At 44.2% G+C, this 25,152-nt stretch overlaps 1 protein-coding gene across 3 annotated transcripts in view; it reads left to right on the top strand.

The window, feature by feature from the left end:
• Window positions 1-25,152, top strand: part of CELF4 (CUGBP Elav-like family member 4) — a gene marked incomplete at its 5' end in the record, with an annotated part of 811,277 nt that overhangs the window by 460,281 nt on the left and 325,844 nt on the right. For 2 of the 3 annotated variants that reach the window (XM_081940919.1, XM_081940921.1), the window contains one exon: window positions 19,833-19,881. In XM_081940919.1, coding sequence (XP_081797045.1) covers window positions 19,833-19,881 — 49 coding nt within the window. Of the gene's footprint in view, window positions 1-5,076; window positions 5,193-19,832; window positions 19,882-25,152 lie in introns of those variants that run through there. The other variant, XM_081940920.1, reaches the window with a different exon arrangement.

Raw genomic sequence — 25,152 nt, 5'->3', positions numbered from 1 at the left:
CAACCCCTTGCTCAAGCAGGATACCATATACCATTTCAGACAGGTGGCTGTCCAATCTCTTCTTTAAAAACTCCAGTGATGTGGCACCCACAACTTCTGGTGGCAATCTGTTCCACTGGTTAATTGTTCTCACTGCTGGGAAATCGCTCCCATTAATGAAGATAAAGACTAAGTGGTCCCTTGGTCACCTAAATTTGGAACAAACCATCATAGGTCTAGAAGAGATCTTGGAGGTCTTCTAGTCCAACCCTCTATTCAGGGCAGGAGACCTTATTTGACCTTATACCAGTCAAATGGTTGTCTAGTTCTATTTTTGAAAATCTAGGAAATGATATCTATCTATCTATCTATCTATCTATCTATCTATCTATCTATCTATCTATCTATCTATCTATCTATCTATCTATCTATCAAAGCCAAGTACCACTCACTCATCACGAACTCCCCAGAACCGTAAAGCCTACAAGCTTGAAATTTGGCACTTATGTTCCTCTTGGCTTCTAGGTGCTTGCTAAGAAAGGATTGACCCAAAATGACCATCTGATCATTAGTATTTTTTATACAGTATTTTTTAACACACTCTGATGCTGGGGAGTTCTACTCCCCCTCCCTATCTGAAAAGAACTCTGTTCCAACTGCCAGTTGCCTCACATTCCGTTACCTCCCTTCAAACTGCCAGACATTCCACTCCTTCACTCAGGAGCGGTCTGGAGCCCCTTACAGTATTAAACATCAGTACATCATCAAAATCTCTACACCCTCCACCTATGAAACTCCTTCCGCCACTTAAGGCGGCAGGAGCAATATTCCCTTATATGTTTCAATCACCGACCACCCCTGACCCAATGGATTGTGAACCGAATATCTCCTGCATATCCTGATCACATAGTTTCGTTGCAAAGCATGGGTATGAAGCTAGTTCAGAATTAGAGAGTTGGAAGAGATCTCACACTTCAGAAGTCTTCTAGTCCATTAACTTGCCCAGGCAGGAGACCTTATAGCATCCTGGAGAAATGATTGTCCAATCTTTTCTTGAAAGCCTCCAGGGTTGAAGCATTCACAACTTCTGGAGGCAAGTCGTTCCACTGGTTAATTGTTCTCATTGTCAAGAAATTTCTCCTGAGTTCTAAGTTGCTTCTCTCCTTCGTTAGTTTCCACCCATTGCTTCTTGTCCTACCCTCAGGTGTTTTGGAGAAGAAGTTAATCCAGTGGTGAAATTCAATTTTTTTTTACTACCGGTTCTGTGGGCGTGCCTTTGTGGGCATGGTGTGGCTTGGTGAGCATGGTAGGGGAAGGATACTACAAAATCTCCATTCCCATCTCACTCTGTGGTCAGCCAGAGGCGGCATTTGCCGGTTCTCCGAACTACTCAAAATTTCCACTGCCGGTTCTCCGAACTACTCAAAATTTCCACTACCAGTTCTCCAGAACCTGTCAGAACTTGCTGGATTTCACCCCTGGGTTAATCCCCTCTTCTTTGTAGCAGCAGTTTTCATGTCGCTATCCTAAGATCTGAGTCCTCTAGTGAGAAGACATCAAAATAACGTCTGGTTGTAGTTAAGAAAATAAATAACTTACCACCTCCACCTTTTCGGATCCAATGAGAACGTTTTCTTATTAGCCCTGATGACTTTGTCATTTATTGTAGTATAGCCTTTTAAGCATATCTGGGAACAGATGGTTATCCAATTAGCTCTGTCCAGTTGATTGTACTGTTAAATTTAGACTTTTAATTTGCCAGGCGAAAGGAAGGATGCCAGGAATAATTGGAGAACATTTTGAATATAATCGAATTATATTATAAACAACGCCTACAACAGTTCAAGTTATTTGCAAAAGAGGTATTCCAGAGGTCCCAAATCCATATTGAGCTGAAAATTAAAGTATGGAAATATTTTCAGATACATCCCAATAATTGGATGTTAACCTGCTAAGAAACAAGTGGAGGGATAGAGGGAGGGAGAGAAAGACGGAGGGTGGGAGGGACAGAGGAAATGGAAAGAATGAAGGATGGCTGGCAGGCAGGCAGGATGCAAGGAAGGAAAGAAAGAAAAAGAAAGAAGGAAGGAAGGAAGGAAGGAAGAAAGAAAGAAAGAAAGAAAGAAAGAAAGAAAGAAAGAAAGAAAGAAGGCTAAATGGGAGGCAGATAAGAAGAAGGGAATAAGGGAGGAAGGAAGACTGAAGACTATTGCTATTGCAATAGGCAACATCTTGAAATTCTGAACCACCACCTTCTCCTCCTCCTCCTCCTTCATCTCCTCTTCCTTCTTCTCCTTCTCCATTTCCTCCTCCTCCTCTCTAAAAAGTAATGGAAGATGACCTTGAGAAAGATACACAGGAGGAGGAGATGCTGATCCTGTAGTCTATCTTAGTAGCAATCAGTCTTTAGCCTTGATTCTTGGCCTAGTCTCCCTGACAATGATGGCCAGATCTGCAGAGCTGATCTTCTAGGCTGCATTAACAGAGAGATAGAATCAAGATCTGGTGTTAATACTACTTAAGGCCACACTTGGAATACGGCATCCAGTTTTGGTCGCTACGATGTAAAAAAGATGTTGAGATTCTAGAAAGAGTTCAGAGAAGAGCAACGAAGATGATGAGGGTACTGGAGGATAAAACATATGAAGAGTGGTTGCAGGAATTGGATGTGTCTGGTTTAATGAAAAGAAGGACTAAGGGAGACATGATAGCAGTCTTCCAATATCTCAGGGGCTGCCACAGAGAAGAGGAAGTCAAGCTATTCTCCAAAGCTGCAGAAGGCAAGACAAGAAGCAACAGATGGAAACTAACCAAGATGAGAAGCAACCTGGAATTAAGGAGAAACTTCCAAATGGTGAGGTCAATTAACCAGTAGAACTGCTTGCCACCAGAAGCTGTAGATGCTCCATCTCTGGAGGCTTTCAAAAAGAGACTGGACAATCCCTTGTCTCAAATGGTATAGGGTCTCCTGCTTGAGGAGGGAGCTCCTGAGGGGATAGACTAGAAGACCTCCAAGGTCCCTTCCAGTTCTATTCTGATTGAGTTCTTGAGCTTCACACTGGTTTCTGCTCCTCCCCATCCCAGTTGGTATTTTCTTCCACATAGAAAGGTCACCACTGGCTGCTAAGCAACAGATTTATGTGGGGTGTGTGCATATATGTGTTTTTATGCAGGGTGGGAGGGGTGAGGGGGGATGGAACAACAGGAGAGCTCATCAGGAAAGCTTTCACTAGCTGGTAATTCCATTAATTAGGGCTGCTGCAATCTTCCCCTTTTAGCTTCCCCCACCCCTCCTTCCTTTTCTTCTCTTTCCAGCTAAAGCTATTTTTAATTAACGTGCGAAAAGCTCTTGTGAATGAGAAGCAACAGGGGAGGGGGAGAAGACTGAGTTATAAGGCAGGGTGTGCACCCACCAGCCTTGTAGGAGAGAGGGCTGGGAGCAGATTGTCCATTTCTTGCAAAAGCAGACCGAAGAATATTTTTGTCAGGGTTCCAAATAGCATCCACAAGTAAATCAGAGTCCAAGGCAAAGTATTGCTCAAAGTTCCAATTTATGAAGAGAGCCATGTTGGCACATCTGGGAAAAGCCGAATCTGAAAGCTTCACAGTTTTCCCCACCCAGTTGAAAGTTCAAGATCTTGCCCCCTCGCCCACAAGTCCATCCCATGGTCCAATCTCCCACTGCCATGCTGGCAGGTTCCACCCATCCAGTTCCGGTCTGGTGCAGAGGTGCAGAGACACAGGATGACCTTGGCTTTCTAGAGAGAATTTTGTTATGGCTACCTATCATCTAACTCCATACAATCCCCCCTCCCATTTTCCCACCATAGAAAATGCATAGTGGAATAATAGAATGTGTGGCAGGCCAAAGATCCGAAAGAGAAGATGGCTGCAGCCCTGATTTTTTTTTAAAGCCCATTTGGTTCACTCTTCCAACATCTATGGTGATGTCATAAAGAGGGGGGGGGTCTACCTGTTCTCCAAAGCACCAGAAGGCAGGACAAGAAAGAATGGATGGAAACTAATCAAGGAGTGAAGCAACCTGGAGTTGAGGAAAAACTTCCTAAGAGTGAGGACAATTCACCCGTGTAACAAATTGCCTTCAGAAGCTCCATCACTGGAGGCTTTTAAGAAGAGACCGGACAGCCACTTCTCTGAAATAGTATCTGTTCTCCTGCTTGAGCAGGGGGCTGGACTAGAAGACCTCCAAGGTGGCCCTTCCAAGGGCCCTGTTGATCTTCCAAAACCATTGGTTGACTTGATTCTCTGGTCACTTAATGCCACTCATCAAGGAGAGAAGCAACCTACAACTAAGGACAAATTTCCTGGCAATGAGAACAATTAACCAGATGTTGTGGATGCTCCAGTGTTTAAGAGGACAATGGACAGTAATTTGTCCTGAATGGTCTAGGGCAGGAAATTCATTTCTCATGACTGTCACTTGATATTCCGTGGCTGTTTTGTGCCCCACTGGCAGCCTGCAGAACTGGCAGCAGACTCGGACAGTGAGGAGGTGGGGGAGGAACATGGGCCAGTCATGGAGTCTGGGGAAGGCTCGGATGAGGGCTCTGCGTCGGAGGCAGAGAGGGGCCCAGGGCCATCTGGTAGTTACATGCTGCCTCTGGAGCCTCCGGAGTCTGACATCAGTGAGGCAGAAGAACAGTGTGAGCCTGTTCCCAGTGTGTGCATGCGCAGAACTGCCAGAAGGCAAAATAGAATAGAATAGAGTAGGGTAGGGTAGGATAGGATAGGGTAGGGTAGAGTAGAGTAGAGTAGAGTAAAGTAGAGTAGAGTAGAGTAGAGTAGAGTAGAGTAGAGTAGAATTTTTATTGGCCAAGTGTGATTGGACACACAAGGAATTTGTCTTTGGTGCCTATGCTCTTCTTGGTGTATATAAAAAACAAGATACATTCATCAAGAATCGTAAGGTAAAACGCTTAATGTTAGACATAGGGTACAAATAAGCAATCAGGAAACAATCAATATCAATATAACAGTTAAGACAAAAAGGGAGACTCCGGTGTAAGGCTTGGAGATGATTGGCCCCGCCCATAAGACATAAAAGAGGAGCAAAGGGACATGAGCCTTTGCAGGAAGCAATTAGTTCATCTAGTAGATTCAAGCTCTAAGAAGTCTTGTTTGACTCTGCTCCATTTGGCCTTGAAAAACTAATTGGCAGTTAAGTCTCTGGCAGCGTTTCAAGGGAGATAAAGGTGGGTGCTTATCAGCCTTACCCTAAAAGACTGTGGCAGACTTCTGTCGGACTCTTTACAGACTGTTTATGACTCATTACGGGCTGTGAATGACCATAATTCACAGCCATTTAAATAAAAGAGGGTTTTTGGGACTAAGATTGTGATTCATGCTTTCTCAGGAAGCCTAGGTCAAAACAAGCTTTTTGGATGGCATGTGAGACCTTTCCAATACGATAAAAAAAATTCCTTGCTTAAAGACATACAGTCGGAGAGATTTGCATGAAAACACCTCTTGATTTTGTACAAGTCCACAATGTTATTCATTTTCTGATAGATTCGCTGAGATGTCCACCTTTTTAAATCAAAACAGAGCCAAGGATTTAACAGATAGCTATTACGTTCTATTATATGGTCTTGAAGTCAATAAACATCAGGCTACCTTTATACCGGAGGGAAAGAAAAGAGAAGACTGGGATATATTTTTTTAAAAAAAATTAAATATTCTGTGAGGGGAAAAAAACCCACCTTATCTGGAGGTTTTGCATTAAAATAGGACGTGGATTTGCATATTTTAACAATAACCTCTTGTCATTCTGTCTAATCTGCGTTGAGTTGGCCATACCGATAGCTTTATCTGGAATAGATTATCACTGGTTTAATAAACGCTTCATAATACGCAGGTATAACAATGGTACTTCATGGGATAAAGATGGTATTAAAGTCCTTTTTTCCTTCCTTCCCCCAGAAATACGGGTGGCCTGTCTAGTGATTAACTTTTATACCTCGGCATTTTCACTCTGGAATATGCAATTAAAGGAAGCCATTCCGGTTATTATTCAAAAGTCAGCTGTGTGTACTTAGTTCCATTTTCTCCCCGTGGCCCCTATCGTATCTTAAGGAACATCTGTAGTGGGGGATTATCCGGTAGTAAATTAATCACGCTACCCGGGAAAAAAAATGTAGGAAGAATGGCAAATGGAATACAGAATAAAGACTAGCAGTATAGTATAGGACAGGTTCTCTGCTTGAGCAGAGGGCTGGACTAGAAGACCTCCAAGGTGCCTTCCAGGTTATTCTATTCTGTTCTGTTCTGTTCCTGTTCCTGTTCTTATTCCTTTCTGTTCCTTTCTGTTCCACTCCATTCTATTCCTATTCCTTTCTGTTCCATTCCGTTCTGTTCCATTCCATTCCGTTCCGATCCATTCCGTTCCATTCCATTCTATTCCTATCCCTTTCTGTTCCTTTTTCTTCCGTTCTGATCCATTCCATTCCGTTCCATTCCATTTCCTATTCCTATCTTTCATTCTGCTATCCTATTGTTATTCTGTTATTCTTTCATTCTGCTGTTCTCTTATTCTGTTTTTATCCTGTTATTCTTCTATTTGGTCATTCTGTTATTTTATTCTTGCGTTGTTATCCTATTATTCTTTCATTCGGTCATTCATGCTATCCTATTATTCTATTGTCATTCTTCCTTTCATTCTTTCATTCTGCTTTTCTGTTGTTATTCTGTTATTCTTTCATTCTGCTCATTTATTATTTTGTTTTTATCGTGTTATTCTTTCATTCGGTCATTCTGCTATTCTATTGTCATTCTGTTCTGAAAATTTAGTAGTACAAGCCTCCCTCTCTCTTTTGCCAGTTTGTGACTGAAATAGCTGCATAGCTATTCCTAGAGTTATTTCTGCAGTCCCTTGATTGAAAGGGTCACCCCTTCTTAATTCCAAAACACTCTGTAAAAAAGGTTAATCTCCCAAGCTGGTGAGAACTTTACGGCTGAAGTTTGGGTGCCTTTAATCAGCACACCCGGTTTAATTAAATGCCAACAAACGGGTGGGGAGCGGGGGAACACAATGGCAGGGAATTGTCTCTTCTGCTTCCAGTGCAGAAGGTTCACCAGCCCTTCGTCATACAAGAGGCATCAACAGCCAAGAAGATGCGAGTGGCTCAAACAGAAGACCAGCTATAAACCCGAAGTAGGTTCGAAGTAAATAACTTTGTGCTAGGTGGGTCGCCAGAGAAGGCTGACCGTTAGTTGACATGGCCAGGTGAACCTTTCCGCCGAATCAATCATCATATTTATTCTAATTATATCGTAATAGTCCCCCGGGAGCCCCGTTCAAAGGAGTTTGACATTATTAAAAATTTAATGCCCAGTTTTCATAGCTGAATGAATATTTAAAGGGTAGGTCTCAGGCTTAAGTTAAGATGATGAAGAAATTAATGGAAGGTCTTGCTTAAGGCAGGAGGGAGGGAGGGAGGGAGGGAGGAAAGAAAGAGAGAGAAAAAAAGAATGAAAGGAAGGAAGGGATGGATGGATGGATGGATGGATGGATGATGGATGGATGGATGGATAAATGGCTGGAAGGGAGGGAGGGACGGAGAAAAGAAGGAAGGAAAGAAAAAGGAAGGAAGAAACAAAGGAAGGAAGACAGGAAGGAAGGAATATATGGATAAATGGGTGAAAGGGAGGGAGGAAGAAAGAAAGAGAAGGAAGGAAGGAAGGAAGGAAGGAAGGAAGGAAGGAAGGAAAGAAAGAAAGAAAGAGGATGGATGAATGGATAAATGGGTAGAAGAGACGGAGGGAGGGAGGGAGGGAGGGAGAAGGATGAAAGGAGAAAGGAAGAGAGAAGGAAGGAAGGTTTTTAAAGATCCACGGAAAGCTTAAACTGAAGAACCTTATCCATTTCCCTGCTGTGAGAAAATTGGGTTTTCTGTCTCAGCCTGGGCCACGGGATAGACGGAGCCTTTCGCCTGGCTGCATTGATAGCCGTCGCTCTGCATTTTATTTTATATTCTCTAATTTATCTATTTTATTGCAAGCTGCCTAGAGTCCCATATATGGGACTGGTGGCTATGGATTGTAACCTGGTTGGGTCAAGAAACATCTGCCAGAAAACCACCAAGCTCAGAAAGCACCAAGGACCCCAGTTTTCCTCCTTCTCCTCTCCCCCTCTTCCTCCTTCTTCTCCTCCTCCACTTCCTCTCACTCCCCTCCCCATTTCCCCTTTCCTTCTCCTACCTCCTCCCCCTCCTCCTCCTCTTCCTCCTTCTCCTCTTCCTCCTCTTCCTCCCCCTCCCCTCCCCCTCCCCTTCACCTTCCCCCCTCTTCTTCCTTCTCCTACCTTCTCCCCTCCTCCTCCTTCTCCTCTTCCTCTTCCTCTCACTCCCCTTGTGGAGTCTATCAGGTTCATCTAATTTACCCAATTAATCCAGATTTTTAACCTTTTTCTCTCACCCCTCCCCCTCTCCTTTTCCCTTTTCCTTCTCCTACCTCCTCCTCCTCCTTCTTTTCCTCCTCCTTTTCTTCCTCCTCCTCTTCCTCCTCTTCCTCCTCCTCCCTCTTCCTCCACCTCCCCTTCCACCCCTCCTCCTTCTCCTACCTTCTCCCCTCCTCCTCTCCTTCCCCTCTCTCCTCCTCCTCCTCTCCACAAAGCCCACTCCCTTTAACACTAATGAAATAGTTGGGTCATGAAACATCTGCTAGAAATGATAGCATTGTTCCAATATCTCAGGGGTTGCCACAAAGAAGAGGGAGTCAAACTATTCTCCAAAGCACCTGAGGGCAGAACAAGAAGCAATGGGTGGAAACTAATCAAGGAGAGAAGCAACTTAGAACTGAGGAGAAATTTCCTGACAGTTAGAACAATTAATCAGTGGAACAGAAGTTGCCTCCAGAAGTTGTGAATGCCCCAACACTGGAAGTCTTTAAGAAGATGTTGGATAGCCATTTGTCTGAAATGGTATAGGGTTTCCTGCCTAGGCAGGGGGTTGGACTAGAAGACCTCTAGGGTCCCTTCCAACTCTGCTATTGTATATTGCATTGAAAAACACCAAACTCAGAGAGCACCAAGGACCCCACAGTCGTCGTCCTCCTCCTCCTCCTCCTCCTCCTCCTCCTCCTCCTCCTCCTCCTCCTCCTCCTCCTCCTCCTCCTCCTCCTCCTCCTCCACCACCACCACCACCACCACCACCACCACCACCACCTCCTCTCCACAAGCCCCACTCCCTTTAACATAATGAAATTCCCTAGTTGGGTCATGAAACGTCTGCTATAAAAACCACCAAGCTCAGAGAGCACCAAGGAACTCACCGTCCAGTGCTGAGCTCCAAATATATGAAACTGCCTCTACAGATCACCCTATTGGAAACCTAAGTGGACCTTGGCCAATGCTGTCTCCCTTCCTGCTCCGTGTGAAGGCATTCCATGGCTTCCCACACGTTGTCTCCCTCCCACCCCCCACCGTCAATCTTACCCCATTTAGAAACCATCCTCCGTCATGGCCCAAACTGTTCCCCGATTGAAACTTATTCATTTTAATGCTTTTCTAAATCAACAAACAAAAGCCTTGACTAAGATCTTCAGGGAAGGGGAGAGCAGGAGTCCATTATGGCTTTACAACAGGAAGAATTTGCTTGAACCCCAATTTTTTTTCCCCGGAACTCCCAAGAGAGAAATACAGTCTTCAAGGTTATGCCTTTTTCTCAACGCCGTTAAATGGGCCTCTTTAGCTTGGCCCCTTTAAGTTAAATATTCAGTTAGTTTTGACTTTTAGATAATGGCTTTGTTGAATGTTTCCCATCTCTTAGAAACATTTTATTATTTCTATTTTCTGCCTGCCTGTCTTCCTGCCTGCCTCTATTTATCTATCTGTCTGTCTGTCTACCAACCTACCAACTAATGTATCATCTCTCTCCCATCTCTCTCTCATCTATCTATCATCTATCTATCTCTCATCTACCTATCTACCTAACCACCTCCTATCTATCTATCTATCTATCTATCTATCTATCTATCTATCTATCTATCTATCTATCTATCTATCATCTATCTCTTTATCTACCTCTATCAATCATCTATACCTATATCATCTATCTATCCATCTATCCATCCATCATCTATCTATCTATCTATCTATCTATCTATCTATCTATCTATTTATCTATCTATCTATCTATCTCTCATCTATCTCTCATCTATCTCTTTATCTACCTCTATCAATCATCTATACCTATATCATTTATCTATCCATCTATCCATCCATTATCTATCTATCTATCTATCTATCTATCTATCTATCTATCTACCTATCTATCTAATCTATCTCTCATCTATCCTCTATCTGTCCGTCCATCCATCCATCCATTCATTCATCTATCATCTACCTACCTACCTACCTACCTACCTACCTACCTACCTACCTACGTAATCTACCTAATCTACCATCTATCTATCTCTAGCAATCATCTATACTTATGTGTCTGTCTGTCTGTCTGTCTGTCTGTCTGTCTGTCTATCTATCTATCTATCTATCTATCTATCTATCTATCTATCTATCATCTATCTATCTTAGAGACATCTGTAAAGCACTAGGAAGTGGTATATAAGTCTAAGTTCTATTGTTTATCTATCTATCCTATCTATCCTATCTGTCTGTCTGTCTGTCTGCCTGCCTGCCTGCCTGCCTGCCTACCTACCTACCTATCATCTATCCCACATCTCTCTCCCTCCCTCCCTCCCTCCCTCCCTCCCTCCCTCCCTCCCTCCCTCCCTCTCTGTCTCTATTGCTGGGTTCAGATTTCAGGGAATCCCTGCACAGATGCGAAGATCCCAAATTTTATGAGGAATGGGGTGGGGGAATAGATCTCGAAGGCTCTGACCTTTATAAACCAGGCAGCCGGCCGTTTCTGCTTCTACAGGGAGGGATCGCTGCAGGCCATTTGCACACAAGGAAAGGCTGTTTGCTTCTGCTCTGAGTCTGCATTTGCATGGCCCCTTCCCAAAATCAATCCATCTTCCTCCCCGGCTGACCTGTATGTGGATGAACCCTTGGGGCCTAGGGAATTCACAGGCAGCCTCAGGTTGGGAAGGCTTTAGGTTCAGGCATCTTGAAAAGAACGTGGTTGTTGGTGGTGGTGGTGGAGGAGGAGGGGGAGGAGAAGAGGAGGAGGAGATAAAGGAGAAGAAGAGGGAGAGGAGGCAAAAAAGAAGAGGAGAAAGAGGAGGAGAGGAGGAAGGAGAAGAGGTGGAGGAGGAAGAGGAGAAAAAGGAGAAGGGGAGGATAGGAGAAGAGGAAGGAAAGGAGGTGGAAAAGGAGGAGGAGGAAGGAGAAGAGGGGGAGGAGGAAGAGCAGGAAGAGATTAAGGCGAAGAGGAGAAAAAGAAGAGGAGGAAGGAGAAGAAGAAAAGGAGATAAAGGAAGAAAGGAGGGAGAGGAGGAGAGAAAGGAGAAGAGAGAAAAAGGAGAAGAGAAAAAGGAGAGGAGAAGAGGTGGAGGAGGAAGAGGAGAAAAAGGAGAAGGGTAGGGATAGGAGAAGAGGGGGAGGAGGAAGAGCAGGAAGAGATTAAGGAGAAGAGGTGAAAAAGAAGAGGAAGGAGAAGAGGAAAAGGAGACAAAGGAAGAGAGGAAGGAGAGGAGGAAAGAAAGGAGAAGAGAAAAAGGGGGAGAGGAGGAAGGAGAAGAGGAAGAAGAGGAGGATGGTGATTCTTATTTATTGATCAAATTTATACAGTACCCATTCATGTCATTCTCTAAGTGATTGTGAGTGGTTTATAGTACCAAGAGTGTGGGTTTTTGAAATGGACCAAAACTGCAATTCTCACTTCAGATTGATGGCTGGTCCTATCAAGTGGTAAAACAAGGTCTCCATCTCCTGCCTGGAGCAGAAAGGACTCATTTCCAATTAGTAGAAACTCACATCTACCTCAGGCCGTGAAAGCTCCTGCTATTGGAAATTATAAACCTAATGAAACATGGAGAATAGCCTGCTTTCTTTCCTTCTGTTTGCAAATGATAGCTTTCTTCCTGGGTATTTTTTGATGAAGGAAGGGAGGGAGGGAGGGAGGGAGGGAGGGAAAAGTGGGAGGTAGAGAAGGGAGGGAGGGAAGGAGGGAAAGAAAGGGAGGGAAGGAAAGAGAAAGGAAGGAGAAATGGAGGAGGGAGGGATCCTTGGAAAGTTTTTTTTTTACTACCAGTTCGCAGAACCAAGGACAATCGTCCCTACTGGTTAGGCTGAACTGGGCCGAATTGGGAGGATTTCACCCCTGCTCCATCCACTCTTGCTGCTGGTTACCCCCTGTTTCCTTCCACCTTTCCTGGGGTTGAAACCAGTGGTGGGATTCAGCCAGTTCGCATCACTTCGGGAGAAGAGAAATTGTAAACTTTCTGAGCAGTTTGGCAAACTGGTTGTTGGAAGAAAACCATTAGGGCAGAGAACTGGTTCTTAATTATTATTATTATTATTATTATTATTATTATTATTATTATTATTATTCATATTTATAGACCGCCCCCTCTCCCGAAAGGGACTCGGGGCGGTGTACAGTCACTAAAATACGTTATAAAATACATACAAAACAGTTAAATAATTAAATACGTAGGTGGAGGAGGTTGCAAGACTGTACATAGAATAATAAATATTAAATATAGTATATAGTGTATTAAAAACTTTTTAAAACCCCAAACCCAATTAAAATGAATAAATCCCCGGGAGGTAGAACTAAGAAAGTGCCAGGCCAGCTGATTGAAATAGGTGAGTCTTTAACTTTTGCCGGAAGGAATGGAGGTCGGTGGTAGTTCGAATGTCAGGGGGGAGGTCATTCCAGAGGGTTGGGCCCATCACAGAGAAGGATCTACTCCTAGGTGTCGCCCGCTGGCATTGACTAGCAGACGGCACCAGGAGGAGCCCCTCTCTGTGTGAGCGGATAGGTCGCAGGGACGTGTGTGGTAGGATGCGATCCTGCAGGTAACTAGGTCCACTGCCATGGAGCGCTTTAAAGATGGTGATCAATACCTTGAAACGCACCCGAAAGGCCACAGGTAGCCAGTGCAGCTCGCGCAGGAGAGGTGTTACGTGGGAGTAACGTGTACTTCCCATAATAACCCGCGCGGCTGCGTTCTGAACTAGCTGCAGTCTCCGGACGCGTCCCAAGGGAAGCCCCATGTAGAGAGCATTGCAGTAGTCCAGGCGAGACGTCACCAGCGCATGAGTGACCGTGCGCAGGGCACTCCGGTCCAGTAGGGGGCGCAATTGGCGCACCAGGCGAACCTGGTGGAACGCCCCCCTTGCCACGGCTGCCACATGGTCCTCCATTGACAGCCGGGCATCAAGGAGGACGCCCAAATTGCGCGCCCGCTCCACAGGGGACAATTGTTCGCCCCCTATGGCCAGCGATGGAGTCAGCTGGCTGAACCGAGGCGCTGGTAACCACAGCCACTCGGTCTTGGAGGGGTTGAGTTTAAGTCTGTTGTCCCCCATCCAGACCCCGACGGCTTCCAAACACCGGGACATCACTTCGACAGCCTCGTTGGGGTGGTTTGGGGTTGAAATATACAGCTGAGTATCATCAGCGTAAAGATGGTACTCAACCCCAAAACCACGGATGATCTCACCCAGCGGCTTCACATATGCGTTGAACAGGAGAGGCGAGAGGACCGACCCCTGTGGCACCCCACAAGTGAGTGGCCTCAGGGACGATCTCTGCCCCCCTGTCAACACACATTGCTTCCGGTCGGAGAGGTAGGAGCCGAACCACCGCAAAACGGTGCCTCCGACTCCCATCCCCTCCAACCGGCGCAATAGGATACCATGGTCGATGGTATCAAAAGCCGCCGAGAGGTCTAATAGGACCAGGATAGAGGAGCAACCCCTATCTCTGGCCCTCCAGAGATCATCGACCAACGCGACCAAGGCTGTCTCAGTGCTGTGCCCGGGTCGGAAGCCGGACTGGCGTGGGTCTAGATAGTCGGATTCGTCTAGGTGTCGCGGGAGCTGCTGCGCCACCACATTCTCGACAACCTTCGCCAGAAAGGGGAGGTTGGAGACTGGACGATAGTTAGCTAGCTCCATTGGGTCGAGCGCAGGCCTCTTGAGCAAGGGTCTCACCACCGCCTCTTTCAAGGCGGTTGGTAAGTATCCCTCACTCAGTGAGGCGCTCACCAGGCCCAGGAGCCAGCCTCGTGTCACCTCCCAGGCTGCCAGTAAATTACTTGCATCCCACCACTGGTTGGGACCCTCTCTAGACAGTGAGATCTTGGAAAACTTGGAATTCTGCATTCAGTTTTGGCCACCACGATGTAGAAAAGATGTGGAGACTCTAGAAAGAGTGCAGAGAAGAGCAACAAAGAGGATTAGGGGACTGGAGGCTAAAACATATGAAGAACGGTTGCAGGAACTGGGTTTGTCTAGTTTGATTAGAAGAAGGACTAGGGGAGACAGGATAGCAGTCTTCCAATATCTCAGGGGTTGCCCCAAAGAAGAGGGAGTCAAACTATTCTCCAATGCACCTGAGGGCACAACAAGTAGCAATGGGTGGAAACTAATCAAGGAGAGAAGCAACTTAGAACTGAGGAGAAATTTCCAGACAGTTAGAACAATTAATCAGTGGAACAGAAGTTGCCTCCAGAAGTTGTGAATTCTCCAACACTGGAAGTCTTTAAGAAGATGTTGGATTGCCATTTGTCTGAAGTGGTGTAGTTTCCTGCTTAAGCAGGGGGTTGGACTAGAAGACCTCCAAGGTCCCTTTCAACTCTGTTATTCTAATTCTAATCATTGGATCCACCCCTCTTGCTGCTGGTCATCCTCTTCTTCTCTTAGCAGTCATAAGTTACTTTTTTTCAAGTGCCATTGTCGCTAAATGAACAGTTGTAAGTTGAGGACTAACTACATTTCTTGCCCTGTCCCACCCACTGGTTCAAACAGTCCATAGCACTGTTTAAAACCAAGCATAGAAAATGTCTCTGGAGATTCTCAGTCATCCAGGTCGCAAAGGTGCTTTTTTTTTCCAAGAGGGAACTGGATTTTCTAGGGTTTTTTTTGAAGACATTTTGCTTCTCATCCAAGAAGCTTCTTCGACTCTGACTGGATGGTCCTTCCAATTCTTCCAGTCAGAGCTGAAGAAGCTTCTTGGATGAGAAGCGAAACATCTTCAAAGGAAAAAACAGAAAGTCCAGTTGCCTCTTGAGATAAAAGCACCTTTGGAATAAGTGTAGAAAACTTATGTTTCCCGTGGCTATTCTGTTGTGCGAATCCAGCCAGCTGTGGTTTATTTTACAAACCATAGTTAAGAGAATTTTACCGGTGTGCTGTGTGAACTCAGTCGATTACAGGTGTTCCTGTGTAATAATAAATCCAACCAGCTCCTCTCATTAAAAAAAAAGACTTTTAGAAACAGCCTGTGAAATGCGACACGATATAAGCCTGTTTAAAATGCACATTTTCTTTCAAATGGCGTCTTCCCATTTCGAAATAATTTCCTGTGTACTTTGATTCCCTCTTCAAAGCGCTCATTTTAATGTGGATTACACTTTCTGCCTTTCCGGGGGAATACGTATGTATGTATGTATGTATGTATGTATGTATGTATGTATGTATGTATGTATGTATGTTGTATTTGTACTGATAAATAAATAAAGGGAGACTAGTATAGATCTATTTCAAGCTATTTAGCTCTCATCAGCTAGCCATACCCTTACTGGGATTTGAACCTGGGCTGTATACATATTAGGCAGATGTATTAGCCACTAATGAAAAGAGAGGAATGGGTGTGCAAAATCTTAATTCTGCTCCAAAGCACCTTGGACTAACTCTGAATGAGATTCTCTTTTTTCCCCAAACCTACCTACCTTCCTACCTTCCTTCCTTCCTTCCTTCCTTCCTTCCTTCCTTCCTTCCTTCCTTCCTTCCTTCCTTCTTTCTTTCTTTCTTTCTTTCTTTCTTTCTTTCTTTCTTCTCCTCACTTTCCTCCGCTGGAGTAGCGAGACGGGTGGGGGTATATTACCACCTGCAGAAAAAAAATCACTTCTTATTTCCTTTTCCGCGTTTCTTCCCATAATTGATGTTTCTTCTGTAAAGATGATTTCAGTTTGCAGTACGGAGATATGTGCACCTGTGTCTTTTCACTAGGAAACCATTGTGAAGTGCAAAAACCACGGTGTACGTGGAATTACCCCTCTGCATCTCCATTTTTGTATAATAAACTGAATATAATAAAATAAGCCAGCTTCCGCACCCTATTGTAAGAGAGGAGCAGGCTGAATCTGGAAGGTGGGGTTAAGTGTGTCATCTGTTTGGAGTCCTTGCGTTGCCACAGGAGATCCAACTCCAGTGAATTCTGTTGGCCGTTTCCTAGTGCCAATTTAGCTCTGACCATGAATTGATGACTAGTTTCTTGTCTAGAGATAGTAATAATCTTTTCTGGGGTTTTTGCTTCTTGTGCCATATCCGTCATCGGACGTTGGCAATTCAATTCTTATCAATTTAGCATCACCGTCAGCCGTGAGAGCGTAAAAAATTGTATAACATTCATATTTACTGGGGTATTATTTATTTGGATCATCAACACTCTATCGGACACAGGAATAAAGGACTTGATGCATTTATTTACAAGATCAATTATCACTACTTCATTTTGATGATGTTCAGTATTTTTCACCAGAGTAGTAGATAGCATAATCTCCTATTCTACCCATTACATTTTCAGGCCAGCGCATTTCACTCACTCCCAAGGTAGAGATGCTGCATTTGGACATTTCTTGGATGGTGTTTTGTCTTTTCTCACATTTGTACAACTTGCTTCTCAGATTCCACATCCCAATTTGTAGTTTTGGGTTCACCGTGCTTCTAGCGGACCGGGAGAGTCTTTTTATTACCCTTCTTGCTGGCGTGTCTCGCAAAGCCTTTCATAACCCACGATGGAGATTTATTCTAATTGCTCCGCAAACATATTTAGCATTTAGAAGTGATCAAAGCAGTAGGTTAACGTGATGGAAAGCCCAGCCATTCTCACCATCTCTTTCTCTCTCCCTCTCCCTCCCTCTCTCTCTCTCTCTCTCTCTCTCTCTCTCTCTGCATCTCAAGAGGGAAAGCATGCTTAGATGCAAAGTGACGGTGGCTTTAATCACACTGGTATTGAACATGGCTTAACACACAGGTCAGGATGGTTAAAAGACTGGACAGACAGTTATCTGAGACAGTATAGAGTCTCCTGCTTGTTGTGACTCACCAGAGGAACTGGCGGCAGAGTCGGACAGTGAGGAGGTTGAGGAGGAACCTGGGCCAGTCCTGGAGTCTGGGGAAGGCTCTGATGAGGGCTCTGTGTCGGAGGCAGAGAGGGGGCCAGGGCCGTATGCCAGTTATCAGCTGCCTTCAGAGTCAGACATTAGTGAGGCAGAGGAACAGCTGGAGCCTGTTCCCAGTGTGCACATGCTCACAGCTGCCAGGAGAAGGGAACAGCTAAAGGACAAGGGCCGACTCGGGAGTAAAAGCACAGGTGGACGTTGAATGGCTCCTCCTATAGCGAATAAAGAGGAGTGAAAGGGTCTTCTGATGGATCAGGTGAGGGTCTTGTGATGGGTGAGGTGTGGGTCATGTCAGGTGAGGATCTTGTGGTGGCTCTTGTGATGGGTCAGGTGTGAGTTATGTCAGGTGAAGGCCTTGCAATGGGTTGTGTGATGGGGAGGTCACGTCAGGCGAGGGTCATGGGTGTGTGTGTGAAGTGCTGGCTGGGGTGGGGGGGTATTGCATGGGTTGGTTTAGGGTGGGTACCATCGCTGGTTTGAAACACCCTTGAGTTTCACATTATTTCTCAGAACTAAAGGACCTAGAATCTATTCATCAAATGTAAAGCATTTTCTCAGAAACTTCTCCTTATTACATCATCAAGCCCATCAGGACAGGAAGGTAGGACATGTTACAAGTCCCATTAATTAGGGGTGTCCATCTGGTATGACCGCAAGAAGAGCCTTCTCGGTGGTGGCCCCTTCCTTATGGAACATCATTCCCCTTGAGGTATGATGGGTGTCCACCTTGTCGCTTTTTCAAAAGGTGTTAAAAACTTGGTTTTCTCAGCAGATCTGAGGACCAAGAATAAAGTTGACCAAGTGGTTGATTTGCCTGTGGATTTTTAAATGTCGTAAGCCATCCAGAGTTCACTTATGTGTGGATTGAGAGGCTATATAAATGAATAAATATAGAAACTTTCATGATGAAAGTTCCAGAGATTTGGGATGCAATCAGCAATATTTGCATCCCAAATCATTAGGACAGTTGTTTGCCCATTTTCACTTTTCTGAAGGTTTGGATATGTCTCTTTTTATGGACTTAGCTAAGGAAGAATCTCCAGCAACATCCACCCAATCATGTCTCTGCTCAGAAACTAAGTAGGCTTGATCTTCAGGATGGAAGGCCACCAAGAAACCCCTAATCTGTAAACTAGAGAGAATATTTGGGAGGAGGAGAAAAGCCACACTTCCTAAAGACAGTTATGGAACTTGCAAGTTTACAAATCCACTCAGATTCATTCCAAATTCCTAGATAAAGAAGATGGCTCTAGAAAAACCCACCTGTAGCTCCATCAATGGAGGTTTTAAAGAAAAGATTGGGCAGCCATTTGTCTGAATGGCTATAGTGGTATACTAAGTGGTGTAGGGTCTCCTGTTCGAGCAGGGGTCGGACTGGAAGACCTCCAAGGTCCCTTCCAACAGCTCTGTTAATCTTTTAATTAATTAGTGGAACAGCTTGGCTCCAGATGTTATGGGTGCTCCCTCACTGGAGGCTTTTAAGAAGAGATTTGTTCAGAATAGTAGAAAGTCTGCTCAAGCAGGGGGTTGGATTAGAAGACCTCCAAGGTCCCCTCCAACTCTGTTACTCTGCTAATTATTCAATACAGCAGCTTCCCTCCATCACTGGAGGTTTTTAAGGAGAGATTGAATGGCCATTTGTCCAGAATGTTATGGAGTCTCCTCCTCAAGCAGGGGGTTGGACTAGAAGACCTCCAAGCTCCCTTCTGACTATTATTCTCTTAATTATTCAGTAGAACAGATTGCCTTCAGAAGTTGTGGGTGCTCCATCATTGGAGGTTTTTAAGAAGAGATTGGATGGCCATTTGTCCAGAATGGTATAGGATCTCCTGCTCAAGCAGAGGGGTTGGACTGGAAGACCTCCAAGCTCCCTTCTGTTGTGGCCCAACAGTGACCAGCAGATTTGGACAGTGAGGAGTTTGGGGAGGAACATGGGCCAGTCCTGGAGTCTCAGGCTCAGACAAAGGCAGAGACAGAGAGGGGAGCAAGGCCATCTGTTAGTTATTTGCTGCCTCCAGAGTCTGACATCTGTGAGGCAGAAGAACAGTTGGAGCCTGTTCCCAGTGTGCACATGTGCAGAGCTGCCAGGAGGCAAGAACAATTAAGAAAACAGGGTCAACTCGGGAATAAGGCTTGGAGATGATTGGCCCCTTCCCTAAGACATAAAAGAGGAGTGAATGGATCTGAGCTTTTGCAGGAAACAATTAGTTCATCTGGTCAGTTCAAGCTTTGAAAAGTTCAGTTTGACTCTGTGCTAAGTTTGACCTTGCTCTGCATTTGGCAATTAGGCCTCTGGCAGAATTCCCAGGGAGATAAAGGTGGGTGTTTAGCAACATTCCCCTGAAAGACTGTGGCAACTCGAGCAGACATCTGTCGGACTCTTCACAGACTGTTTGCGAAGCCTTGCGGGCTGTGAATGATTTACAGCCGAATAAATAAAAGAAGGTTTTGGGACTACGATTGTAATTTATGCTTTCTCGGGAAGCCTAGGTCAGAATAGCTTCCAACTGCATAATTCTGTATTCTGTAAATCCCTTCTAAATGGCCCTTTTTTCTTTCTTTCTTCTCTCTCTTCACAGATGAACAGGCCGATCCAGGTGAAACCAGCGGACAGCGAAAGCCGAGGAGGTAGCTGGATTCTTTCTTTATAGCCTCTGCCATGGTGGTGTCGCTGTTGTTTGTTTGTGAGTTCTGCTTCTGAGCTGTGTGGAGGTCCGTTAGTAACGCAATCAGCCTCCACACCCAATTCTTGAGACAGCTCTTCATGAAATCGCCTTCCCGTTGCGTCGCCGTGGCTCATGTTCAATTATTATTATTATTTTTTTAAAAAAAGAGAGACTGATGATTGCTTAGGAAGCACCTAGGAATCCTTGTTAAAAAAAAAACCACACACACTTTGGGGTTGACTTAGCAAAAGTTTTACGATTGGCATGTTGATTTGTTGGCCTGTGTTTCTAAGGCTGAGCTGTTGGCCATTGTGGGAGTTTGCTCAGCCCCTTGTTCTTTCATTTAATGGCTTAAGGGGGAAAGAAAGCAAGGCTCGGTTTCACTTAAGATGGGCCACCGAAGGCCTTATAATCATTCGGTGCTGCTTTTCATCAGTCCTACCACATCTTAATCAAGGTGTGTTAAATCATTGGCTACCTTTCTGCTTGCAGTCCAATTATAACATCATTGGTTGTTTGCTTTGGGAGCACAGCGTCACGATCTATCAAAATGTTTTTAAAAATATATATGTTGCACAATGGCATCTAGTATTATTACTAAGATTTGCGTGTGGGGTGGAGTAGTGCAGTGCAGTGGCCTAAAGGTGTAGCTTTGGCCTCGCAATCAGGAGGCTGTGAGTTCAATCCCATGTAGAGGTAGATATTTCTCTCTCTGGGGACAATGAGAATATATCTGTTGAACAAAACTCTACATTGGCAACAAGGAAGGGCATCCGGCCAATAAACACACTGCTAGCTCCATTCAGTTGCCTGGACACCACCCCGCCAGGGATTATGGGGTCATTAAAAAGAAGGTGGTGATTTTCCTGTGGGGTGATGAAGATGGTTTAGAGGGCTTGGGATATCTGACCACTTTTGTTCTTTCACTAATCTTTCAGATAGTTTGTATGATGACAGTTTGTTGGATTTGCATTGTGTTGCTGGTTGTGTTATCTTCCATGTCAGAACTCAAATTTGCTAGCAGGCAGCCCAGATATTAGGGTGTCTACACGGAGAGTCAAAAAATCTTGGGATGATGGACTTGACTCACAAAGAGAAGGTGAATATCTGCAACAATTTTGACCCACTCAATGGAAGGTCCCTGACAGATTCCCAAGTGGGGCTTAAGGAAAATAGGTGTTGAACTGTTGCAATTTTTGAGAATACGCATGCAATGCTGATTTAATCTTGGAGGGATTATGGATCGCTCACTCCTCACCAACCATGATGGGCAAATATCAGTGATGTATGAATTAGCCCTGGTCCACTTGGAGCCAATAATCCACTTTGAAAAACAAGGGGGAAAAAAGGAAGAAGTCAGTCAGATACAGAGCTTTGGATTAAAGCCCAAGATAAACTGGATTCAATCCAGAAAATCTGATTGATTGAAAAGAAAGAGAGGGGGAGAAAGAGAGAGAGAGAAAGAAAGAGAGAAAGAAAGAAAGAAAGAAAGAAAGAAAGAAAAAGAAAAAAGAAAGAAAGAGAGAGGAGAGAGAGAGAAAGGGAAAAAGAAAGAGAGGGAGAAAAAGAGAGAGAAGTGAGAGAGAGCAAAAGCGAGAGAGAATGTGAAAGAGACAGAGAGAGAGAAAGAGAAAGAGAGAGGGAGAAAGAGGGAGAGAAAAAGCAAGAGAGAGAGAGAGAAAGGGGGTGAGAAAGAAAGAGAAAGAAATGGAAAAAGAAAGAGAAAGAGAGTGAAGAGAGAGCAAAAGTGAGAAAGCAAAAGAGAGAGGGGGAGAGAAAGAGAGGGAGGAGAAAGAAAGAGAAAGAGAAAATGGGAGGGAAAAAGAAGGAGAAAGAGAGAGAGAGAGAGAGAGAGAGAGAGAGAGAGAAAGAAAGAAAGAAAGAAAGAAAGAAAGAAAGAAAGAAAGAAAGAAAGAAAGAAAGAAACCACGCAAGTGATAACATGCTTGTTAATTCAATACAGATGGTTGATCCAATTTGGAATAACAGTTCAGTTTTGAGATTTGATGACTGTGCAAATATGCCTTCCTCATCACTTGTATCGCTCCCCTTAGCCTGACTGTGTCAGCTATTATGTCTTTGCATCTTGTCTTTTTTAAATGCTGGAAATATTTTCTCCTACCTTCTGATCATCGCTAACACGTTGGCCAAAGTGCCTTCATCTGACCTGGGCATGAGTGGGAAGAGAGGAAAGGGGGAAATCCCACAGGAAGGGTCAAAGGCCAGTTCCCACAACACAATAACCTAAGCCCCCATACAGGGTTTGTGTGTTCATGCGTGGAATTCATCTGGATGAAGCCAACCAGAGTCACCTCGTCGTGGGATGGGTGGCAAGCAAATTTAACAAACAAATAAATTAAAATAATTAAGGCACTGTGGAGAGCTGGAACAAGGAGTCGGTTGGGCAGTAAATTACTTCCAAGGGTTAAATTTTATCAAAACAAAATCAGGCATGAGGTTAAATGAACTGTGGTTGTTTGTGGGAACATCTAAATTGGAGAAATAAACCTGGTTTGCTTATACTTTATTATTTGTATGTACACTTGAGAGCTTCTGCACCGGAGACAAATGTCTTGTGTGTCCAATCACACTTGGCCAAATAAAGAGTTATGTTCTGTTCTGCTCTACTATTCTTCCTTCCTTCCTTCCTTCCTTCCTTCTTTCCTTCCTTCCTTCCTTCCTTCCTTCTTTCCCTCCTTCCTTTTTTCTGTCTTCTCCTCCCTTGCATCTCCCTTCTTTCTTTCTTTCCTTCTTTCTTTCCTTCTTTCTTTCTTTCCTTCCTTCTTTGCTTGCTTCTTCCCCCCCACCCTCCTTCCTTTCCCCTCTTCCTTCCTTCCACGCCTTCATTCATTCATTCCTTCTGTCTTCCTTATATTCTTCCCTTATGTTTTCCTCTTTTTTCCTTCCTTCCTCTCTCCTTCTCTTTCTTCCTTCCTTCCTTCCTTCCTTTTCTCTCATTTCTTCTGTCTTCCCTTTGCTTACATCCCTCCCTCCTTACATCCCTCCCTTCCTTCCATACATCCCTCCCTTCCTTCCTTCCTTTCCCCCTTCCTTCCTTCATTCCTTCTGTCTTCCCCTCCGTTATATTTTCCTCTTTTTTCCTTCCTTCCTCTCTCCTTCTCCTTCTTCTTTCCTTCCTTCCCTCCCTCCTTTCCTTTTCTCCTCCCTCCCTCCCTCCATCCCAGTTGCTCCATTCTGCGGAACCTGCTCCTTCAGGGAAAAATAAAACATACTCAGTTTCACTCCTTCCAGTGTTTTTTTTTTTAAAAAGAAGGAATAACTGCCTTTTTTTCCAACTCAATTCATGTTAATAGCACATTTAACGTGCATTTGTCTTTGGTAGGTGTATATCATCCATATACACATAGCGTTTTATGGAATAGTATAAATAGTATAACAAGACAACTTCTCTGCTTTAATGAACGTAGAATCTAAATTTAATGGAGGAGAGCTGTGGAGAAACCTTAGATCCTTTTCTGCTTAGCTCCCTCACCAAAAAAGAATTCATTACAAAGATACCCAAATTAGCAAGTGGGCGTTAGCATTTCTCTAATTTTGGTTTCTTAAACAAACCTGACCACATGCAGGATATTTGATGGTGTTTTTTTTTACAGACTTGGAGGTGATTTTTCTTTTAAAGAAAATATGTTCCAAGAAGGAACAGAAATTGTGGCCGTGAACTGCCTAAAATTAAACATTTGCAGCAAGAGAAGTAGATGGAATGCATTTGATTAGCTCCATCAGAGTATTTGTATCTTAGTCGATACCTTATCAGCGCTGTAAATCCCCAGAAGCTACAAGCTGATTTAAGCAAGTTAAATTGTACATTATGTGAATTTTTTTTTTTTGGGGGGGGGGGGGGGGAATATGACAGGAATATGATTTCACGATGCTTTTCCAAACCACGTACCCTTGGGCAGGTCAGTTTCCTAAAAGGAATAGCAAAATCCAGGTAGTCCTTGCAACAGTTCATTTAGTGACCGTCTGAAGTAACAACGGCCCTGAAAAAGCTCAGTTATGACCATTTTTCACACTTACAACCGTTGCAACAGTCCCCACGATCACGTAATCAAAATTCAGATCCTTGGCAACTGACTCATATTTATGACGGTTGTAGCATCCCCTGGTCACGTGATCCCCTTTTGCGACCATCTGACAAGCCAGTCAAGGGGGGGGAGCCAGATTCACTTAACGACCATGTGACTAACTTAACCACTGCAGTGATTCACTTAACAACAAGAAAAGCGAATGGCAAGAAAAGTCATAAAATGGGGCAAAACCCCATTTTACAGATTTCTCACTTAGCAACATAGATTTTTGGGCTCAATATTGGTCGTATGTTGAGGACTGCTTGTATCTTGACAGAGGGGTAAGGTGACACCCACAACTGCACAATTTTTTATATGCAGCACACACTAAAACAATGAGCTGTTGAGGCACAGCATCACAGCTGAGGTTTTCTTAACATGCTCTATGGACACCGCTGAGGAATGGAAGTGAATAGAAATAAATATAAATGATTTTTTAAAATTGCTTCAGTTCCCAGAATTCCCCAGTAAGTATGCTTTAAGAAGAGTGGACTTCATGTCCCAGAATTCCCCAGCCAATATGCTTTAAGACGAGTGGACTTCAACTCCCAGAATCCCTCAGCAAGCATGGTTTAAAGTAGATGGACTTCAACTCCCAGAATTCCCCAGCAAGCATGCTTTAAGAAGAGTGGACTTCATGTCCCAGAATTCCCCAGCCAACATGCTTTAAGACGAGTGGACTTCAACTCCCGGAATCCCTCAGCAAGCATGGTTTAAAGTAGATGGACTTCAACTCCCAGAATTCCCCAGTAAGCATGCTTTAAGAAGAATGGACTTCATGTCCCAGAATTCCCCAGCAAGCATGTTTTAAGATAGATGAACTTCATGTCCAAGAATTCTGTAGCCAAAATCCTTTAACATAAATGGACTTCATGTCCCAGAATTCCCCAGCCAATATGCTTTAAGACGAGTGGACTTCAACTCCCAGAATTCCCAAGCAAGCATGGTTTAAAGTAGATGGATTTCAACTCCCAGAATTCCCCAGCAAGCATGCTTTAAGATGAGTGGACTTCATGTCCCAGAATTTCCCAGCCACTTTGCTTCAAAATAAGCTGACATCAACTCCCAGAATTCCCCAGCAAGCATGTTTTAAGGTAGATGAACTTTATGTCCAAGAATTCTGTAGCCAAAATCCTGTAACATAA

Source organism: Natrix helvetica, assembly GCF_964273705.1.
Source record: "Natrix helvetica genome assembly, chromosome: 2".
Taxonomy (NCBI): Eukaryota; Metazoa; Chordata; class Lepidosauria; order Squamata; family Natricidae; genus Natrix; species Natrix helvetica.
Note: the sequence above shows the minus strand (reverse complement) of the source record. Positions and strands in the feature narration are given on the sequence as shown.